This window comes from Ostrinia nubilalis, chromosome 4 (assembly GCF_963855985.1).
Source record: "Ostrinia nubilalis chromosome 4, ilOstNubi1.1, whole genome shotgun sequence".
NCBI classification, from domain to species: domain Eukaryota; kingdom Metazoa; phylum Arthropoda; class Insecta; order Lepidoptera; family Crambidae; genus Ostrinia; species Ostrinia nubilalis.
This window is the reverse complement of record NC_087091.1, coordinates 6487280-6506537: the sequence shown is the minus strand read 5'-3', so window position 1 is coordinate 6506537 and position 19258 is coordinate 6487280. Positions and strand designations below refer to the sequence as shown.

At 39.4% G+C, this 19258-nt stretch overlaps 1 protein-coding gene across 1 annotated transcript; it reads left to right on the top strand.

The window, feature by feature from the left end:
* Positions 1-318: 318 nt before the first annotated feature.
* LOC135071350 (uncharacterized) lies at positions 319-2265 on the top strand. Its single transcript, XM_063965141.1, has 3 exons — positions 319-419; positions 1054-1136; positions 1963-2265. Exons 1-3 carry the CDS (start codon positions 332-334, stop codon positions 2263-2265), a joined length of 474 nt encoding a protein of 157 aa, XP_063821211.1. The 5' UTR covers positions 319-331.
* Positions 2266-19258: the final 16993 nt, after the last annotated feature.

Sequence of the window (19258 nt, the reverse complement as noted above, 5' to 3'; positions counted from 1 at the left end):
CGACATTTTTGCTTGGTCTTCTTACGGTTAATCATGTAGCATGTGCTTTTTTCATATTTCCTGTTAATTATTTAAAAAAAAATCTTACTATCTTCTAGCATACTCAACAGTATTTAACCATACCGAATTTTGTTTTAATTCGTAAACTAATATCAATTTTGTGTTAGTTTTAAACTTTAAATGGCACTCCTGAAAAGTAGCGATTTTTCACTTACGACTTTGTTTATTGCTGCAGTCGATTTGATATTGGTCATGTAATTGCCTTGGAGATTGGTATATAAAACTTCCACACTGAGGTATCTAAGTAGAACGTGCCACTCCCGCTTCCAGAATGTGTCTTCGCGCCGCCGCCCTGATTGCGCTGTTCGCGCTGCTAACTGTCGCCAGCGCGCAATCCTACTGCTCTGAAGCAACTAAAGGTAAACTCAAATCAGACTTAGCACAAACAAACGTCACACAGGAGTTTGTAATTATACAGGGTGTCCCAAAAAGTAGTGTCAAGCTGAAGCCCAGAAGTAGAGCATCACTAGAGCTATCCGAATCACTTTGGTTTCTTGATAGTTTTCGAGTTATGATTGTTTAAAAATTTTTTGCTTCGGCACTGGTCACTGTGGCGCGAATAGATAAGGTACGTGCCTGATTTTTTACCCGACTGCGCTAGAAGGATGATTATTTATTATTATTAGATGAATAACTAGGCCTAGCTGATTCAGAAGTATTTACATCCATATCATGAATGTAAACTAAAAAAAAGTTATAATGCCTGTATGTTGTAAAAAAAACATAACTCGAAAACAATCAAGAGTCGCGGTAATTTGGATCGTCCTAGTGATGCTCTACTTCTGGGCTTTGGCTAGACTACTTTTTGTATAATAATAAACGTTCAGTCAGTCGTACATTTGCGACTAGAAATCAATACTAAAATATTGCAATTGGTTTTTAAGTTTCTTACATCCTATCTTTATACATAGATACAACCCTTAAAACGTTATTCAACTTTCATTAAAATACCTATTTAAATTACAATTAATGAGATCGTTATTTAATTTTCAGGATCTTTATATGGACATGTGATCGACTTGCCAGTTGTTGGGTTACCACCTAACGTTCAGACACATAGAGTTGATATAATTAACGTAAGTATTGCCGCTCTTTCATCATCATCATCATCATCATCATCATTTCAGCCATAGGACGTCCACTGCTGAACATAGGCCTCCCCCAATGCTTTCCATGTTTATTGGTAGCGGTCTGCGTCCAGCGCTTCCCTGCTACTTTTATGATGTCCTTGCTGCCCCATCGGCCGTCAGTTCTGCGTACTATGTGCCCTGCCCATTGCCACTTCAGCTTGCTAATCCGTCGGGCTATGTTAGCGACTTTAGTTCGTTTACGGATCTCCTCATTTCTGATTCGATCTCCTCGTAAAGAAACACCGAGCATAGCCCTCTCCATAGCATGCTGTGCAACTTTGGCCTTCTGTATAAAGCCTATAGTGAGAAGCCGCTCTTTAGACACAACTAATTAACTGTTTGGTTGCTCAGTGTACGGGTGGGGAGTAGCAGTTGTAAGGCACCGCTCCCATGCCGAGGATTCATATCCTGGGGCTCTTCGACTCATGGTCAGGATAGAAACTAGCTCCTTAGTGAGCATAAAGTACTTACACTAGTTCGAGCCTTAGCTCCACCTCAAAATACTACAAGTATTTCTGTCGTTATTTTCTAAGCGAATAGAGTCGCTTCTCAAACTAAATTTTAAATAAACAATTTGAAAAAATCGAACTGCCTAAGCGCTCCTGCACACGACGCCGCCGCCGCGCCGCCCCCGCGCCTTTGCACGGCGGCAGCAGTGGCGGCGCGGTGGCGGCGTCGTGTGTAGGAGCGCTAAGGCATGTATTATGTATTTCTGGTTTGGAAGAAGGGCCCAGGAACATGGTCGGTTTCTTTATCCGTCGAATTTATGCAGGTGTGTCCTGTGGGTACGCAACTTCAAGGCACGAAAGTCGTTGCCTGCGACTATAACGCATCGCCCTCAGTAACGTTGAAAAGCCTGGTGGAGGCGATCGTGGTGCGCACGGGCAGCCTGCATAACCACGCGGCCGTGTACGTCACGCTGTACTGCTACAACTCCTACGGCGCGTCCGCCGCCGAGTCCCTGCCTGCCGTCCAGCACGCCGCCCGGCCCGCCGCCCGGCCCGCCGCCCGGCCCGTCGTCAGTGCCGTCAGCGCCGCAAGCGCACCTGGGCTGAGCTTTGGTGATCAGGAGTAACCACAACTGCTTTTCTTTAACGGAAAATATAATTTCAAAATAATTACAGCAGCATGAAAAAATATTCTTTATTTTTATTTTCCCACTAGCATTTGCCCGCGACTTCGTCCGCGTAGATGTCCACACAACCTGCGGATCTGGAGACGGAGACCAGGTTCGAGGATTTGTGGTTTAAGTCACTTTTGAAAAACCTGACTTCAATTATGCGTTATCAGCTTACAAATTAATTGTTACCACGTCCCAAAAACTACAAAGATATGGTAATGAGGCCTCCAGTAATCATTAAAGTTACAAACCAGTTCTCTCTTTGCATAAAACAAAATCGTTTGAGACTTTTTTTAAACATAACAACGTCTAGACTATTATTTTATCGTTATTATTTTCTATTATCATGTTTTTAAATGGTTAGTTGTAGTCGGTCCATTCCATTGTATACTTAATATTAAAACTGCTATAATGTCGTCTGCTTCTATACAAAAATAGAGGAAGAGACAAGTTAGTATAACCCTTACCCAGCTAATCGGTTATCCACATACAAAAATGAATCCCATTATTTTGGATACAAAAATGATTGATTGACTCCGGAGGGTACATAAAGCTGTCAATCTATTCAGGGGCTATCGTTTTTGTGCTCAACAGTTGGCACCACTGGCAAGTGACAGGACCTTACTATACAGCGGCGTGATCCTGGTAAATGCAAAATTAAATAAATGATAGTCTTCCTACCACTATTATAGCGCTTACTAGTTAGCACTAACGAGTGACAGGACCTTACGCCCATATTCACAAACGATGCTTGCTTAAGTGGAGCAAAAATCGAACACACAGCGTTGAATAGAGCTCTGTGATTCATGTGGTCCCATGTGCGTCCACTCGCACTGTGAGACCTCATAGTAATGTTTTTGAATGCGGGCGTTATTCTACAATGGCACTAACTGGTGAGCGCTAAAAAGATAGCCTCATTGAGCTATTTCAGACTGTAACGACTTACAAAGTCTTTAAATAGTATTATTAATCGACACTATACCAGCGTAATCCATTCCTTACGTTACCCGTTTCTTTGAGATTAGATAGGTGATAGTTACAGGACTAATTTAAAGAAAACCTGTTCCAAAAGGAACAGTTAATCAAACCGTTACCTAGCAATTACGTCTTCTGGACGAGCCATCAATCTCATCTTGAAGCGAAGTTTTACGCGGGAACTTGACAAATAACGTTGTAAGTTGTAGCCAGGATAATTGAGATAATTTGTGAGGGCAGAGGCTCGTCGTAAACGGTGAGGGCCTCGTCAAACAATCTGCAGGGCCGTATAAACTTATCCAATCTCCTCCATACGCCGTGTATAGTACAGCACTTGAATTTATCGGTTGCTAACTACTTGAGGGTAGTTCTATGAGCATAGCTCTTGGACCTTTTTGCCGTTAATGATTCGACTATTAACCTTGGTCAGTAAATTGAAGCTATATTGATAAAATATTGGAAAGAGAATTTAATTGCTTCAGAAATGGGTAATAAATTGAAGTAAGTGTTATCTTTAAGAATAATCATAAATACTTTCACTGCTATGAAGCATTCAGTAGCGAGGTCCTTATCAGAGATTTAAAGTAGTCGTGTCCGTTTCAGTGTCTTCATAGTAAATTACCTAAAATTGAAGTTACATAAGTACAATTGATCCATTAAAAATAATTATGTTTATTTACGCTGTCAAAAGTGGCTCTTTTGCTAGGCGTCCACTTGATAAGTTACACTACTACACATACCTTCACTACACATAGATAGAAGGCCAGCAAATTATCAAAGAACCATTATGCGTGGGAAGATAAAATGTAGGTACATAGGGTTTCACAAAAATATTGAGAGGGATAAATGTTTACCTTTTTCTAGGCAATTTCGTCCTTGACATTACCAGATCTCGTTATTCCTCCAATTTAAACTTCTAGCTAGACCCATTCGTAATTCAGGATATCAGCGTTCGGCCAAACATTTCTTGTTTGCGGACTGCTCGATATCATTAATCATAAGTTCACCAAGTTGGCTCGTATAAACTTGCAGCTCTTAAAGCAAAGGACGCCATTAATTTTGTAGTGCTCTTTACCTAACAAGTTGCTACCTGCCCATAAATATATTAGCGCGCCGCGTTGGGACACAAGTTTGATGAAACTCCCCTCACGTACTGGGAGCAGGTTCTAAACAAACATATGCGGTTATATGGTAGCACACACTTAGCAGTGTCAACAAAAAGTGATAGTTTCTTGGGGTTTGCTATCGCAAATCTAGTCGTGTCGATGCAGAGTAGATACGTTGTTTTTAGTTTCACTTACGCTTATGGAAAAGAAACATAAGTTAACGGATATATCGTATCGCAATATTGTCGTGTGGTTACAGGCTATTTCAACCCAGCGAGTGGAACAAAAGTTGGGTTTATTTAAATTAGGGATACCTATATTCAAGAAAGATTGCCAATACAAACAGTTGAGCAGACATTTAGCAAGGACTAGCCTTTATTCTGCTGCTCACCTGAACGGGAAATATTTCCAGAATGACTATAATGTCATGCTCATGGAGTAGGTTAGGATAGGATTCGGTCTTTCAAACCATGACATACCATACTAATCAAATTCTCCAATCGCCTCTGGTAAATTAAAAGCCCGAAAACAGCGTTGAATAGGTAGAGCTCTGTGATAGGTTCGTGTGTCACCCTGTGCGTCCACGCGCACTGTGACACCTCACAGTGTCACAGTAATGTTTGTGAATACGGGCGAAAGAGTCGTGGCAGTTGTACAGTGGATATTTAATGACATGTGATATTATTTCAAGTTTCAGGATTTCCATCGTTGAAAAATCATTGTATGCTTGCCTAAATAAATGAGATAGATCCAATATGTCGAAATATCGTGCACAGTCGACCCCAACGGGTGGCTAATTAATTGTAATCAGATAAAGTAAATACCCACTCCGACCAAGAAATGTAGCGAACACGTAGCAAAGTTGTTTTCCAGAACAATCTCGCTCTAATAAAGAACCATTAGAGCTTTAATTCCAAGTCTAACTTTAAAGTTTGTCAACTGAAACATTTCGCCTGTTATTAGACGGGGAAACAAGAACATAACTTATTATGCTCGTGCTTTGTCCTCGAGATTAGAAATAAGAACTATGTAGTATCACGTACGGTGATGCCAGTTTACGCACTGTTAGTTGAGGATTTTTTTTTTTTTTTTTGTGGGTATCTCAGTTTACATCCCATTTGACATTGGTATCCGTCGTCAGTCACGATTCAGTGCTCTGCCAGTTCGCACTTCTTCTACTTAAATACGTACCCAGTGTTAAAAATAGTGTTTTTGTGTCGTCAAAATGCCGAACGAAAAACGTCAAATGAGGATAAGGAACATTTGCTGAAGAAAATAAATAAATTGGAGCAGAAGATATTGGGTGCTGAACGTCGTTCAAGCGGTTCAACAGAAGATCATCGTTACACATTACCATAATGCGAACAACCATCCCGGGTTGTCTCTTTATGCCAGTTGTGTTTTTTGTCTGAGGGTTTGCGGTTTAACGTTTGAGTTCTACTCCTACCCCTAATTCAGACAATTGGAAAAATCGCAAGTTCATCGCCTTCAACCAAAAGAAGAAGAAGAAGAACATCATCATTACACATTACCATAATGCGAACAACCATCCCGGGTTGTCTCTTTATGCCAGTTGTGTTTTTTGTCTGAGGGTTTGCGGTTTAACGTTTGAGTTCTACTCCTACCCCTAATTCAGACAATTGGAAAAATCGCAAGTTCATCGCCTTCAACCAAAAGAAGAAGAAGAAGAACATCATCATTACACAATCATACTACCATAGTGCGGGCAACCATCCCGGGTTGTCTCCTTATGCCAGTTGTGTTTTTTGTCTGAGGGTTTGCGGTTTAACGTTTGAGTTCTACTCCTACCTCTAATTCAGACAATTAGAAAAAACGCAAGTTCATCGCCTTCAACCAAACGAAGAAGAAAACAGATGCAGTAAGTTCTATCCATTATTACACATACTACCATGGTGCGGGCAACCATACCGGGTTGTCTCCTTATGCTAGTTGTGTTTTTTGTCTGAGGGTTTGCGGTTTAACGTTCGAGTTCTACTCCTACCTCTAATTCAGACGAATACAGTAAATTCTATTTACTTAATACAATATTATCATTACACATACTACCATATTGCGGGCAACCATACCAGGCTGTCACGTTATGCTAATTGTGGTTTTTGTCTGACGATTTGCGTTTTTAACGTTTGAGTTATTACCTACCTCTAATTCAGACGAATACAGTAAATTCTATTTACTTAATACAATATTATCATTACACATACTACCATATTGCGGGCAACCATACCAGGTTGTCACGTTATGCTAGTTGTGGTTTTTTGTCTGACGATTTGCGTTAATTCAGACGAATACAGTAATTTCTATTTACTTAATACAATATTATCATTACACATACTACCATATTGCGGGCAACCGTACACGGGTTGTCACGTTATTTAATTTGTGTGGTTATTTTTGTCTGACAGTTTGCGATATTAATATATACTTGCCTCCAAATCAGACGTTCGTAATGTAATGATTTATCTATATCTAAGGGTTTGCGGCACTAAAAACTTTGCATTAATAACCTACTTCTAAATCAGATGTTCGAAGTTAATTATTTTTTTAAATAATAATTACCCATACTACCATACTGCGGAGCTGTGTGATTTTTCAACCGACTTCAAAAAAAAAGGAGGAGGTTCTCAATTCGACCCGTATGTTTTTTTTTTTTTTTTTTTTCTATGTTTGTTACGCGATAACTCCGCCAATTATGAACCGATTTGAACAAATCTTTTTTCGGCGTATAGGTAATACCTCAAGGGTGGTCCCATTTAAATTTAATAATAAAAAAAACAACCCCCAAGGGTGGAAAATTGGGGATGAACTTTTTTATACGCAATATCTCCGCCGATTATAAACCAATTTGAACGATTATTTTTTTGTTGAATAGGTATTATCAAAAGGGGGGTTTCATGCGAATTTGAAGAAAATATTTCACCCCCAAGGGTGGAAAATTGGGGATGAACTTTTTTATACGCAATATCTCCGCCGATTATAAACCAATTTGAACGATAATTTTTTTGTTGAATAGGTATTATCAAAAGGGGGGTTTCATGCGAATTTGAAGAAAATATTTCACCCCCAAGGGTGGAAAATTGGGGATGAACTTTTTTATACGCAATATCTCCGCCGAATATGAACCAATTTTTTTTGGTCTCAGTGTACTGCCTACCTTCTTTTTTTTTTTTTTTTATGCATAACAAGGCAGGTATTTGACCACAATCGCACCTGATGTTAAGTGGGATGCGGTCTAGGATGGTAACATCAAGGTAATAATTAGTTAACTAAAAAGCAAGAAATAAGTAAAATTTTATAAAAAAAAATAAAACCGACTCCAAAAAACCTACACTAAAACGTAGAAAAATAATTACTAATTACCTACTTATTTATTAGGACGAATTATTAATATTTATGTAGGTATACCATGATTGATACTTTTGGAGTCGGTGCAGGCAAACTTTACATGTTTCATAATCTTGGCACCGACTCCAGAAGTATCAATCATGGTATACCTACATAAATATTAATAATTCGTCCTAATAAATAAGTAGGTAATTAGTAATTATTTTTCTACGTTTTAGTGTAGGTTTTTTGGAGTCGGTTTTATTTTTTTTTATAAAATTTTACTTATATAATATGATGGTTTGCGGTATTATCAACAATACCTACCCTCTAAATCAGACGCAGAATCCTAAAAATATTACGATACTTACGGTATTGCGGGCAACTACAACGGGTTTTAATTTTACTGTCTTACCTACTTACTTCTTCAAGTCAAGTAAGCTCAAGTCTAAGTTTTTCGGTGATAACAATTTGGCGATAATATTTAATTTTAAATTGATATAAACGTTAATATTACTAGGCATGCAGAAAATTCGTGTTAAGTTGTTACCTACCCGCTACATATTTTAGCAGGCAGTCAAAAGGGCTGTTCCATACTTGTAAAAGTACATTATCACATTAAAAAAAAAAAAAAAAAATGCAATAATGCATACCTACTTGTTTAGAAATTGGGAGTTGTCTTAATAAGACATGATTTGATGGGTTCATATCCACACTACGGGGCGGTGATATGATACACGCCAAATCGTTAGCAGGTGAAAAACCATTAGTAGCTATCGAAACATTGGACTCAGAACCCTTAGCCTCGAACCCTGCCGCCGCCGATGCTGCTGCTCTCGTTGCCATCTGCGCCGCTTCCGCTGCTGCTGAAACTAGAAATCAATTAGATTCGACACCTGCAACGCTGTTGGTCTGAAACAGCTGCGCCCCTTCATGATGAGATTGTAATATTGGTGATGATCCTGTGTAGGACAAGCCTCAACACAATTACCTTAATATGAATTTCTTATCGATGCCAATCGCATTTTTTCGACTGTCTACTAAGAATTCCTTATCAGAAAAAACGTAATTCTACTTAGACTCATTAAAGATAAGATCAATTATTACCTACTTTGGGGCCAGCTGGCGCTGTGTGAAATTGTTCAAAGAATTATCTATTCTCTAAAGACTTATCTATTTATTTATTTATTACAAACACCGAAGATTGACTCCATGTCTTTTGATAAAAACTTTCCAAAACACTAAAAACTGCCTAGCGAACTTCAAAGTTTGGGGCTGATCTGAAATTGAATCCCAAAATCAAATCAGCAGCCACCAAAAAAGTCCTTTCTTATACGAATTTAACCTTGAAGGGACTTCCCCGAAAGGCAGACAACCGATGAAAACAGAGGACTTGACCTCCTGACTTTCAAAACAGTCATCACGTGTCATGCTCGTGAGCGCACCAGCCGCATCCAGCTCAGAACCGCAACAGTTGAATCTCGTAAAATATGTCGGTTGGCTTTTAAATTTTTACCATCAGTGGTCACTAGTAATAAGTGACTCTGTTGTACTAGGATAGAGTTATGTGATTTCAATCTCACAACCAATAATAAATGTCAGTATAAATCACATAATACATGATTATATTCGGACATAGAAAAATTGCAATTATATCAGGCTATTCATAAACTTATATTAAGTGTCATGAAATATAGTACTCCGATGTCTCAACTACGGGATGGGGGGCGGCGTGTTACGGGGAAACTTCTGGGGACCCATGGTCCAACATCTATTTTATTTTATTAATATTATCTAATATTAAAAACATAATATAAGAATTAATCTGCAAAGATTCCAAACATTGACCTTTCTTGGCCTTAAAGTATTTACTAAGGATCTTCAAAATTCTCAGTTTCTCAGAATGAAATTCAGTTTTGTACACCGCATAGGTGGCGTGCAGTTTCCCCCCACTTAACACAAATAAAAATAATTGTGGCAATGATGCGAAACTAGAAAAATCATTATAATCATCAATACACAATGATGTGTCCTATCTAATGATCTATCTTATCTAGATAATAGCATGGTAGATACCGAATCTTGAAGAGTCCATTCAATATTAGTATGGACTCGACATTACCAAATTCACCATTTTATCATTTTTACATTTGGAGAACGTGGCATCGTTAATTTTGCTAAATTCGTTATCGTTATATACCCCAAATTAGATAGGTACCCCGATGCATACGCAATTAAAAATTTTAAGACAACAAGGTCAAGCTTATTTCTGCGGTTTCCTTCCTTTTTTGTATTACACATACATTGCGAAAAATCACATGTGATCAAGCGACGGGTATACTAGCAGTACCCTAATAACGTAGTCTAGCTTTGTTTCTTTAATTGAATAAAAATAAAAACGCTACACGTGTCTAAATGTCTCATATAAAACGAAGATTACATCTTCATCTATCTATGGATATTATATCTTCATCATTGTCTGATGATCAAGCAGTACAAAACAATTTCCTTAAACAATTTCAAGGAAATTGTTTTACTTTTGCCATAACTATCATTCATTGAGGTATTAGATTCCACTATTTTAATAAAAAATTGAGAATTTCGATAGCTGTAATAAGCTTGTCTTTTAATTTGGCTGTCATATTGGAAACATAATCAGATATTATGGTTTCCGAAAAATTTAAAATATTTAGAAATTAGCCATTTTACTGTCATTAGTTAGTGTAATTATTACACACATTGTTCAAACCTTCCTTAGAAGCATTCAAATATTATGCATACAAATATTCAATCTAATCACGACATCGCGCCCAAGTGCACAACAATCAATCTTGGTATTGTCTTGACAATTTATGTCATGTACAAGCATTTTGTGCAAAGTGTTGCTTACGAAATTTTTTACCGCTCTAACAAAGAGCACTTAGTTTAGTCACAAGTTTAGTTCAATTAACATTGCAGGCTTGTGATATTGACACCTTGATATTCACCACTCACAGCACGAGGCATGCTGCCTCGTCTAGAGCATATACATTAGGAATTAATCTTGATTATCAGAATTACCCCCGGTTGGAGCGTTATTTCAAATAGGTACCTTGGGCAAATTCTTTAACAGAATGCCTATTGCGTCCAGAAATAACAATCAACATTTAATTGACAGAAGAACCTAATACTGACAATTGATTTGGGAAACAATAATTAACTTTCCCACTTACATTATGGCTAATATAACAGCTAATTATACTTGCCTTTAATTACTTAACCTTAATTATCAATTATACGAAAGTATTCACTCGGGTAACTATGACAGTTATGTCACACTTAATAGTAATTATAAAACAAGCATTGTATTCTTACCAATGATTTATTATTTTTGCAAAGTAATAAACAGCTTTGTTTTTATTATCATTTCACATCAGTTCTCTCAAAATCTACATAGTTCTTATTTCTAATCTCGAGGACAAAGCACGAGCATAATTAATGATTAAACGAACTTAAAAAGTGAAGTTCTATCATAATTATGCGAGGGCTTTGTCCGAAGAGATTAGAAACCCTCCCACCCGTCTTTAACAATCATATATGTAGGTATATTATTAAAAACACAAACCCCCATATTAGTGAAATGATAAAAAATACAAATTACTACTCCAAACTAACTGACGACGGATACCAATGTCAAATGGGATGTAAACTGAGATACCCACAAAAAAAAAAAAAAAAAATCCTCAACTAACAGTGCGTAAACTGGCATCACCGTACGTGATACTACATAGTTCTTATTTCTAATCTCTTCGGACAAAGCCCTCGCATAATTATGATAGAACTTCACTTTTTAAGTTCGTTTAATCATTAAATATACAGCTAAGTAAAACACACGTATTTTATGAGTTTCTTTCTGCTACTTAAGTAGGAATAATGTAGAGAATGTGCAACTCTACTTTTCCAATTTCTCGCAGCGTGTGCGTAGTGACAAATAAAGTTACTTCAGCTTTTAGATTTAACTAATTGCAGTATTACACTAGGTTTTATAAATGCTAGCCAACATTGATGAAACAAACGCTGGCCGTAACAGCGTATTACACTTGAAAATTTCGACGGGTTCATCCAGTGTCTAAGTAGCTTAGTTGGAAGAGCAGTCGCCCGGCAAGCGGAAGGTCCTGGGTTCAATATCCGCCTTAGGCAGTTCGATTTTTACAAGTTATTTATAATTTTCAAATGCTAGTAATGTTGACAGTCCTTTTGTATAAAAACGTCATCTTATATTTAATCCTATATTAATATAATACGGATAGATGCTACTCCCTGTTACGTACTAAGTATTAAAATAATAGTTCAAAAAGTAAAGTAAAGTAGAAAAAGTTAATTGTTGGTGAGTTTAATCCTTTTAAGTTGTATGATAGTTAGTTTCCTTTCAGTCGACGTAAGTAATTACAAAGTTATTAAGTCAGTAAACTTAAATTTCATCGGTTTAATAAACCTGGTCATTAAACCTTATTCCAACACGGAACAGTGATTACGGATAAGTCAATATTTATGTTTTGTTTTTAAATACATTTTGGCTGTTGCGCACTTAATGGCCACTGTTTCGGGTAAAAAAAATATTTGTGTAAAACATGAAAGAAACTCGCGTGTTATGAGTCTATAAAATTCCGTAATTAATAACTACAACGCCAGTCGTTTATGGTAATAAAGGCAATTTTTCTTACACTAATGCGCGTCTCTGAGTTCAACGTGCTTCAAACCCCACTTTGCAATTTCAGTGGCCCTGAGATGTTATCTCTATCAATTATGGCCCATAAAACGTAATGACTTCATCGTAAATCTCGAACTTACACGGCACAATTTTACTTGGTGTTGCATAAATGGGGTCAAATTGCTTTGGGTATTAATGACTGTTGTCCCGGCGAAATTGTCGCCCTTGTGGCGTGAGACGGAAAAATTGGACGCATCATAATTGGGGGCAGGGAGTAGGTTCATGTTATACGAACGTTCTTCTTTCACACGTGAGTAAAGCCTGGTCCGTGAGCACGTAGAATCCCGTCCAATGACCCCAAGCTGCCCATCCTTGTCGCTCGCACGTAATTATGTTGCTGTCGCGCTCGCACACTCACTGTGGGCGCGCGCGTCGCACAGTCGCGACAGCAATATAATTACGCGCGAGCGATAAGGATGGGTAGCTTGGGGTCATTGGACGGGATTCTACGTGCTCACGGACCAGGCTTTAGAAGAACCAAACATGCAATCTCAATGAAGCGATCTCTTCTCATTGACCTACTAATCTACTAGTGACTAGTAGATTAGTAGAATAATAGACTAGTAACTAGTCTATTAGGAACTGCAACGATATCGTTAATCTGTCTCACGACATCAAAATCTTGCTAGTTCAGAGACAACTAGAGTCCCAAGGAAAAGGAACACAAGCTGGTCGAATGCCAATAGAGACAGTCGCGTTTTAAGCCTTCTTCTTCTTATAAATCAAACTATAGCTTTAATTAACCGATTGAGTCCCAGACGGCATAAATTAATGTCATAACAATTGATTATCTATTGTGTCTAGATTCGCGGAGCTTGAAGGATTAATCAACTATAAATATTCGATAACGCCCGTGTACGTACAAGAATATCCATTTATTTATTCAATTGGTAAGTTCATTTACCTGCCTCTCATGAGTGATAGTGCAGTAAACCTGCTGTACCCTTCCCAACTTTGGCCAAATTAAGGTATTTTAGACAAAATATTCGTCACGATACTTTCTTTTAGAACTAAATTTAACAGAACATTTACTTAATGACGATAGCCAAATTACAGTGCACAGCAAATGATGGATACGCGTCACGTAAATATTACCTTCGTTTTTACATCGGTTAAGTTTTTGGGTACATCGACAGCACATTAAGTTACAGATTTTGGTTGAAAAATAGCACTTAATTCAACTGAACAAGATCCACAGTGTTATCTTGATGTGGCGTCGTTGTAAGAAGTAAATGAGTTTTTCAGGTCTATTTATGATTCAATGTCACATAATAACAGTTCACCTTCACACACAATTATAATATTTTAATGTTTAGAAACGTTTCAATCGCGTAAATCTACTAAAACTACTGACTTTTAGTCGGCCGATACCAAATTGGTGTTTTGAACATACTGATTAACAACTTGACCAAACTATCGTCTGACAAAAAGTTTACCTATAGTCTGTGGGATGATTTTTAATGTTCTCTCTTCTTCTTATTCGTTTCGCTCTTGGCAGAGCGATTGTGGTCACGTTGAGGCGTAGTTCACATCGATTGTAGAGGCAGATACAACTCTCTGCACGATCTCCCGCCATCTCTCTCTGTTGGCAGACTGTCTGGTGCAGTCACATACGCCGTCTCCCACTGCCGATTTCACTTGTTCGGTCCAGCGTATAGCGGCCATTCTCAGATGAGCTAGTTTTTGCGTGTCCGGGCTGTTAAATCGTTAAAAATGACAAATTAGAGACATGCAAGTATTTTTATATGTTACTTAACAACCCCATCCAGTTGTGCATTAAATCATAGGCCTCTATTTTAAGTATTTGTGACTTAATTAATTTCATGAACCTCTGTTCTCTAATTACCGTTACGCGTCCGCACACCGACTTAATGTTAAAACTTGGCTGTAATTTTTATGTCGTATAGATTTGGTTTACTCCATTCAACATTTTAAAGAGTACAAAATATTGTCTTACGCATAGCAAAATATCTATTCAATAGAACCATTCTGTAAATAATTAGAATTAAAAAACTGCTTGTCCGAGCGAAAGTCCTAATTCCCGTGACGTTTTCTGTTTTTGGGCACACAAGCCTAAATAATAATATTTGACACATCATTTACGCGCGCGGCGCGAGGCCTTAGTTAGTTCTAAGACCTGTTAGCAAGTAGACGTCTATTGCGTTGGCGTACCGTCGATGAATTGCGTAAGAGTATAATTACCATATCTTTGGTTTTCAATTTTTCTATTTACCATGTCCTTATTTTTATACTCGATTTTTGAAGGTAGATCCACGTTGTTAATTTAAATAGATTCAGTACTTTAGCCTTCATACGTTGTAGTAAGACAGTATTTGCATACGCTGAAGATTTTGGAAATTTTGAAGAAAAACTATCGTTTTATAATTTCCATGTACTAATTACCGTATATTTATAATCACCGTTGTATGAAATTATTACCTACAAATTGCACTCACGATTGAATAAGTATGATGATAAAATATGAAATATATCTAGACTTTCGCATAACATCTGTACGGACTTTTCTTCCAATCTGACAATCAAAATTTTAAAAAACTTTCGTTAGAGTAACCTCGAAATAGATTCGATTTCATGACGAATGTTCAGCTTCAGTTGCTGCATGGTTGTTGGATTTAAGAGTATATTTTAACCCCTAAGGTGACCCCACAAAAAGAAGTTACCTGGAGTGAAATCGGGGCTTTCTGATGGCCAGGAGATGTCACCCCTGCATGAAACATGTCTCGTACCAGATATTTATTTTTACTATTAGTATAATTGATATTAACATCTGTAGGTGTACTATAAATACTACCTACTTATTCCGACCATACCACAAAACGACACTCATAAAACCTAGATTGGTGCTACTGCATAACTTCAAACAGCCTACTACACAACATCGACGCTGGATGCGCAAGCCCGCGCGCGGTGTAGCGGGGCGCTCCGAACCGGTTTCATCGATGCCCTCGCGCCGCCATCAATCCGCTACCGCTCGGTCGCAGCGCCCAGTCGCGACATCACTCTGACGGCGAATGCACGCCCGTTTAGCTAGCCCCTTTTCCGCTCGGAACGTCTCGATCTTTAATTTGTGATTTTAACTTTCTATCTCATTATCTATCATTCTTAATATTTTCTTATTTCGATAACTCAGTGCTTGTAACTTTCAATTCTACTCTTCTGTACCGTAAACTAATTATTAGTGTTGAATTAAACGCAGTGTAAAATCTTCAACGGTTTTATTTAAACTTCTATTACACAGTAGGCCCCCTATTAGCTAGGTACTCACCACATCTACACACACTCGCTACAGCAATAGGAGGAACCTACAACTGGTGACCCCTTCAAGAACACGAAGATGAGCAAGGACGCAAATGAAGATACGCTGGGACAACGAAGCGGAGGCAATATGGCAGGAGGAAGAAGCGATTGCGACGTATTCAAGGTTGGCGTGAGAGTACCGCCATTTTGGCCGGACGAACCCGAGCTTTGGTTTTCACAACTTGAAGGTCAGTTTATTCTTTCTGGTATTACGCAGGATACCACGAAATTTTATTATGCTTTGTCACAATTAGATCCGTGCTATGCTACTCACGTAAAAGATGTTATACGATCACCACCAGTCACAGGCAAATTTGAGAAACTTAAAGACGAGCTTGTAAAACGCCTCAGTGCTTCTAAAGAGAAAAAGCTTAAACAGTTATTTATGCACGAAGAAATGGGTGATCGTAAACCTTCACAATTTTTACGACATCTTAGAAATTTAGCTGGCCCATCTGTCGCTGACGATATTTTACAGACTTTGTGGACTGGACGCTTACCTCATGCTTTACAGACTGTAGTAGCCACACAAGCAAAGTTACCATTGGATGACATAGCAGAATTAGCCGATAGGGTTCATGAGATTGCCGCACCTTCACCTATCCATAGTGTAGCGAGCACTTCAGCTTCAGCTTCATCACCCAATTATGATAAGCTTAATGAACAAATTTGTGAACTTACCAAGCAAGTAGCTAAGCTGACAACTGAAGTTTACAGACGTTCCCGACCGCAGTCCATGTCACAACAAGATGGCCGCCGTGACCGCAGCCGCCAACGCAGCCAATCTCGCAATCGCCAGCCGCCTCCTGACCACCCACACTGCTGGTATCATTTTAATTTTGGTGCTAGAGCTAAGAAATGCAACCAACCTTGCAATTTTTCGGAAAACTTCACGGGCAGCCGGAAGTAGCGGCCAACGTCTGCCCAACAACTACAGGCCGTCTATTCATCACCGATCGACCGACTAAAGTACAGTACCTTGTAGACACAGGCTCGGACTTGTGCGTTTTTCCTCGGTCGGCCACTAAGATGACCTGTACTAAAACACAATATGACTTATCTGCAGCTAACGGTACTGTCATACATACCTACGGACCTCTGCAACTACATCTTGACCTCGGATTAAGACGCACATTCTCCTGGAAATTTATAATAGCTGATGTATCGAAACCTATTATTGGCGTGGATTTCCTGAGCTTTTATAATCTTCTTGTTGATTGCAGAAATCAGAGACTCATCGATGGTACTACCTCACTCTCGGTCTCCGTACCACGACAGCAGATCCCTGAAAGCATCATTTCAATCAAAAGCATCTCTGGGGACAGCGAGTACCACGACATCCTCCGTGAGTACCCGGAGGTGACTAAACCAACAGGTATTTTTCGTGAAATTAAACATGATACTGTACATCATATAAGGACAACCCCAGGACCACCGGTACACGCCAGACCACGTCGTTTAGATCCCATACGTCTGAAGGCCGCTAAGAAAGAGTTCGACGACATGCTCGCCGGTGGAACAGCAAGGCGCTCAGAAAGTCCCTGGTCATCTCCATTACATATGGTGAGAAAGAAAGACGACGGCTGGAGACCCTGCGGAGACTACAGATCACTCAATGCCCGCACGATCCCAGATAGGTATCCAGTCCGTCACATTCATGATTTTTCTCACCAATTGGCTGGATGTACAGTCTTTTCTAAAATAGATTTAGTCAAAGCATACAACCAAATTCCTGTGCATCCAGACGATATTATGAAGACAGCAATCACAACACCATTTGGAATGTACGAGTTCCCATTTATGGGGTTTGGACTTCGCAATGCAGCCCAAACCTTTCAAAGATTTGTAGACGAAGTCCTTCAAGGTCTCGAGAGCTTTGCTTACGGGTACGTTGACGATATCTTAATCTTTTCCCCCTCCAAAAATCGTCACAAGGACGACCTACGCAAGGTGCTGGATCGCCTAAAGCAATACGGAGTTCTTATCAACACAACCAAGTGTAAGTGGGGCCAAGAAGAGGTAACATTCCTAGGATACCAGGTTTCTAGCGCAGGAGTACAACCAATCCCAGACAAGGTTCGAGCAATCCAAGAGTATCCAGTACCAAAGACGGTAAAAGACTTAAGAAGATTCCTAGGAATGCTGAATTTCAACCGACGCTTCATCCCAAAAGCAGCACAATTACAAGCTCCTCTCAACGCTCTCCTGGCAGGCCCAAAAGTAAAAGGTTCGCACGCAATCACTATGACTGATGACCTTCTCAAAGCCTTCGAAAACTGCAAACAGTCACTATCCGAAGCAGTACTCTTGAAACACCCTGAAACCGAGGCCGAACTCTCAATCGCAACCGATGCATCTGACGTGGCAATCGGAGCGGTGTTGCAACAAAAGAAGAATGACGTATGGGAACCTCTTGGGTTTTTCTCTCATAAGTTGGCGCCAGCTCAGGTAAAATACAGCCCGTATGACAGGGAACTTCTTGCAATTTACGAAGCAATCAAATACTTCAGATTTATGATAGAAGCTAGAAATTTCTACATATTTACTGACCACAAACCGCTTACATTTGCGTTTTCTACGCCCAAGGAATCCTGCTCGCCACGCCAATATAGGTACTTGGATTTTATTAGCCAGTTCACCACCGACATAAGGTACATACCTGGTAAGGAAAATGTCGTTGCTGACAGCCTGTCTAGGATCGAATCAATCACGCAAACCATAGACTACAAACTACTCGCAGAACAGCAAGATAATGATCTAGAGCTACAACAGCTGCTACAACACGGGTCGACTCTCAAGTTGCACAAGAAGACCATGCCTGATTCAGATGTTAAAATTTATTGTGACGTCTCAACTCACACTACGCGTCCTTACGTCACACCAGCGCTCAGAAGGCAAGTTTTTGACATGGTTCATAACTTAAGTCACCCAGGGAGAACAGCTACAGTGCGACTGGTCACGCAGCGCTTTGTGTGGCCAGGGATACGTAAACAATGTAGAGAGTGGACAAGAGAGTGCCTGCAATGCCAAGGCTCTAAAGTAACCCGTCACACATCTGCTCCACTATCCTCTTTCCTTACACCCACATCCAGGTTTTCCCATATCCACCTGGATATTGTAGGGCCATTACCAATATCTTCTGATTTCAGGTACTGTCTCACCGCCATTGATCGATTCACACGATGGCCTGAGGCGTACCCCATCAAAGACATCACAGCTGAAACCTGCGCCATGGCTCTGGTATCTGGATGGATATCCAGGTTTGGTTGTCCTACCAAGATCACAACCGACCAAGGCCGGCAGTTCGAGTCTCACCTTTTCAAAGCCATCTCGTCGTTGCTGGGCGCACACCACTATCGCACTACCGCCTACCACCCGGCAGCCAACGGGATCGTAGAGAGACTCCATCGACAACTGAAGGCAGCCATCATGTGCCACGCTACACCTCGATGGACTG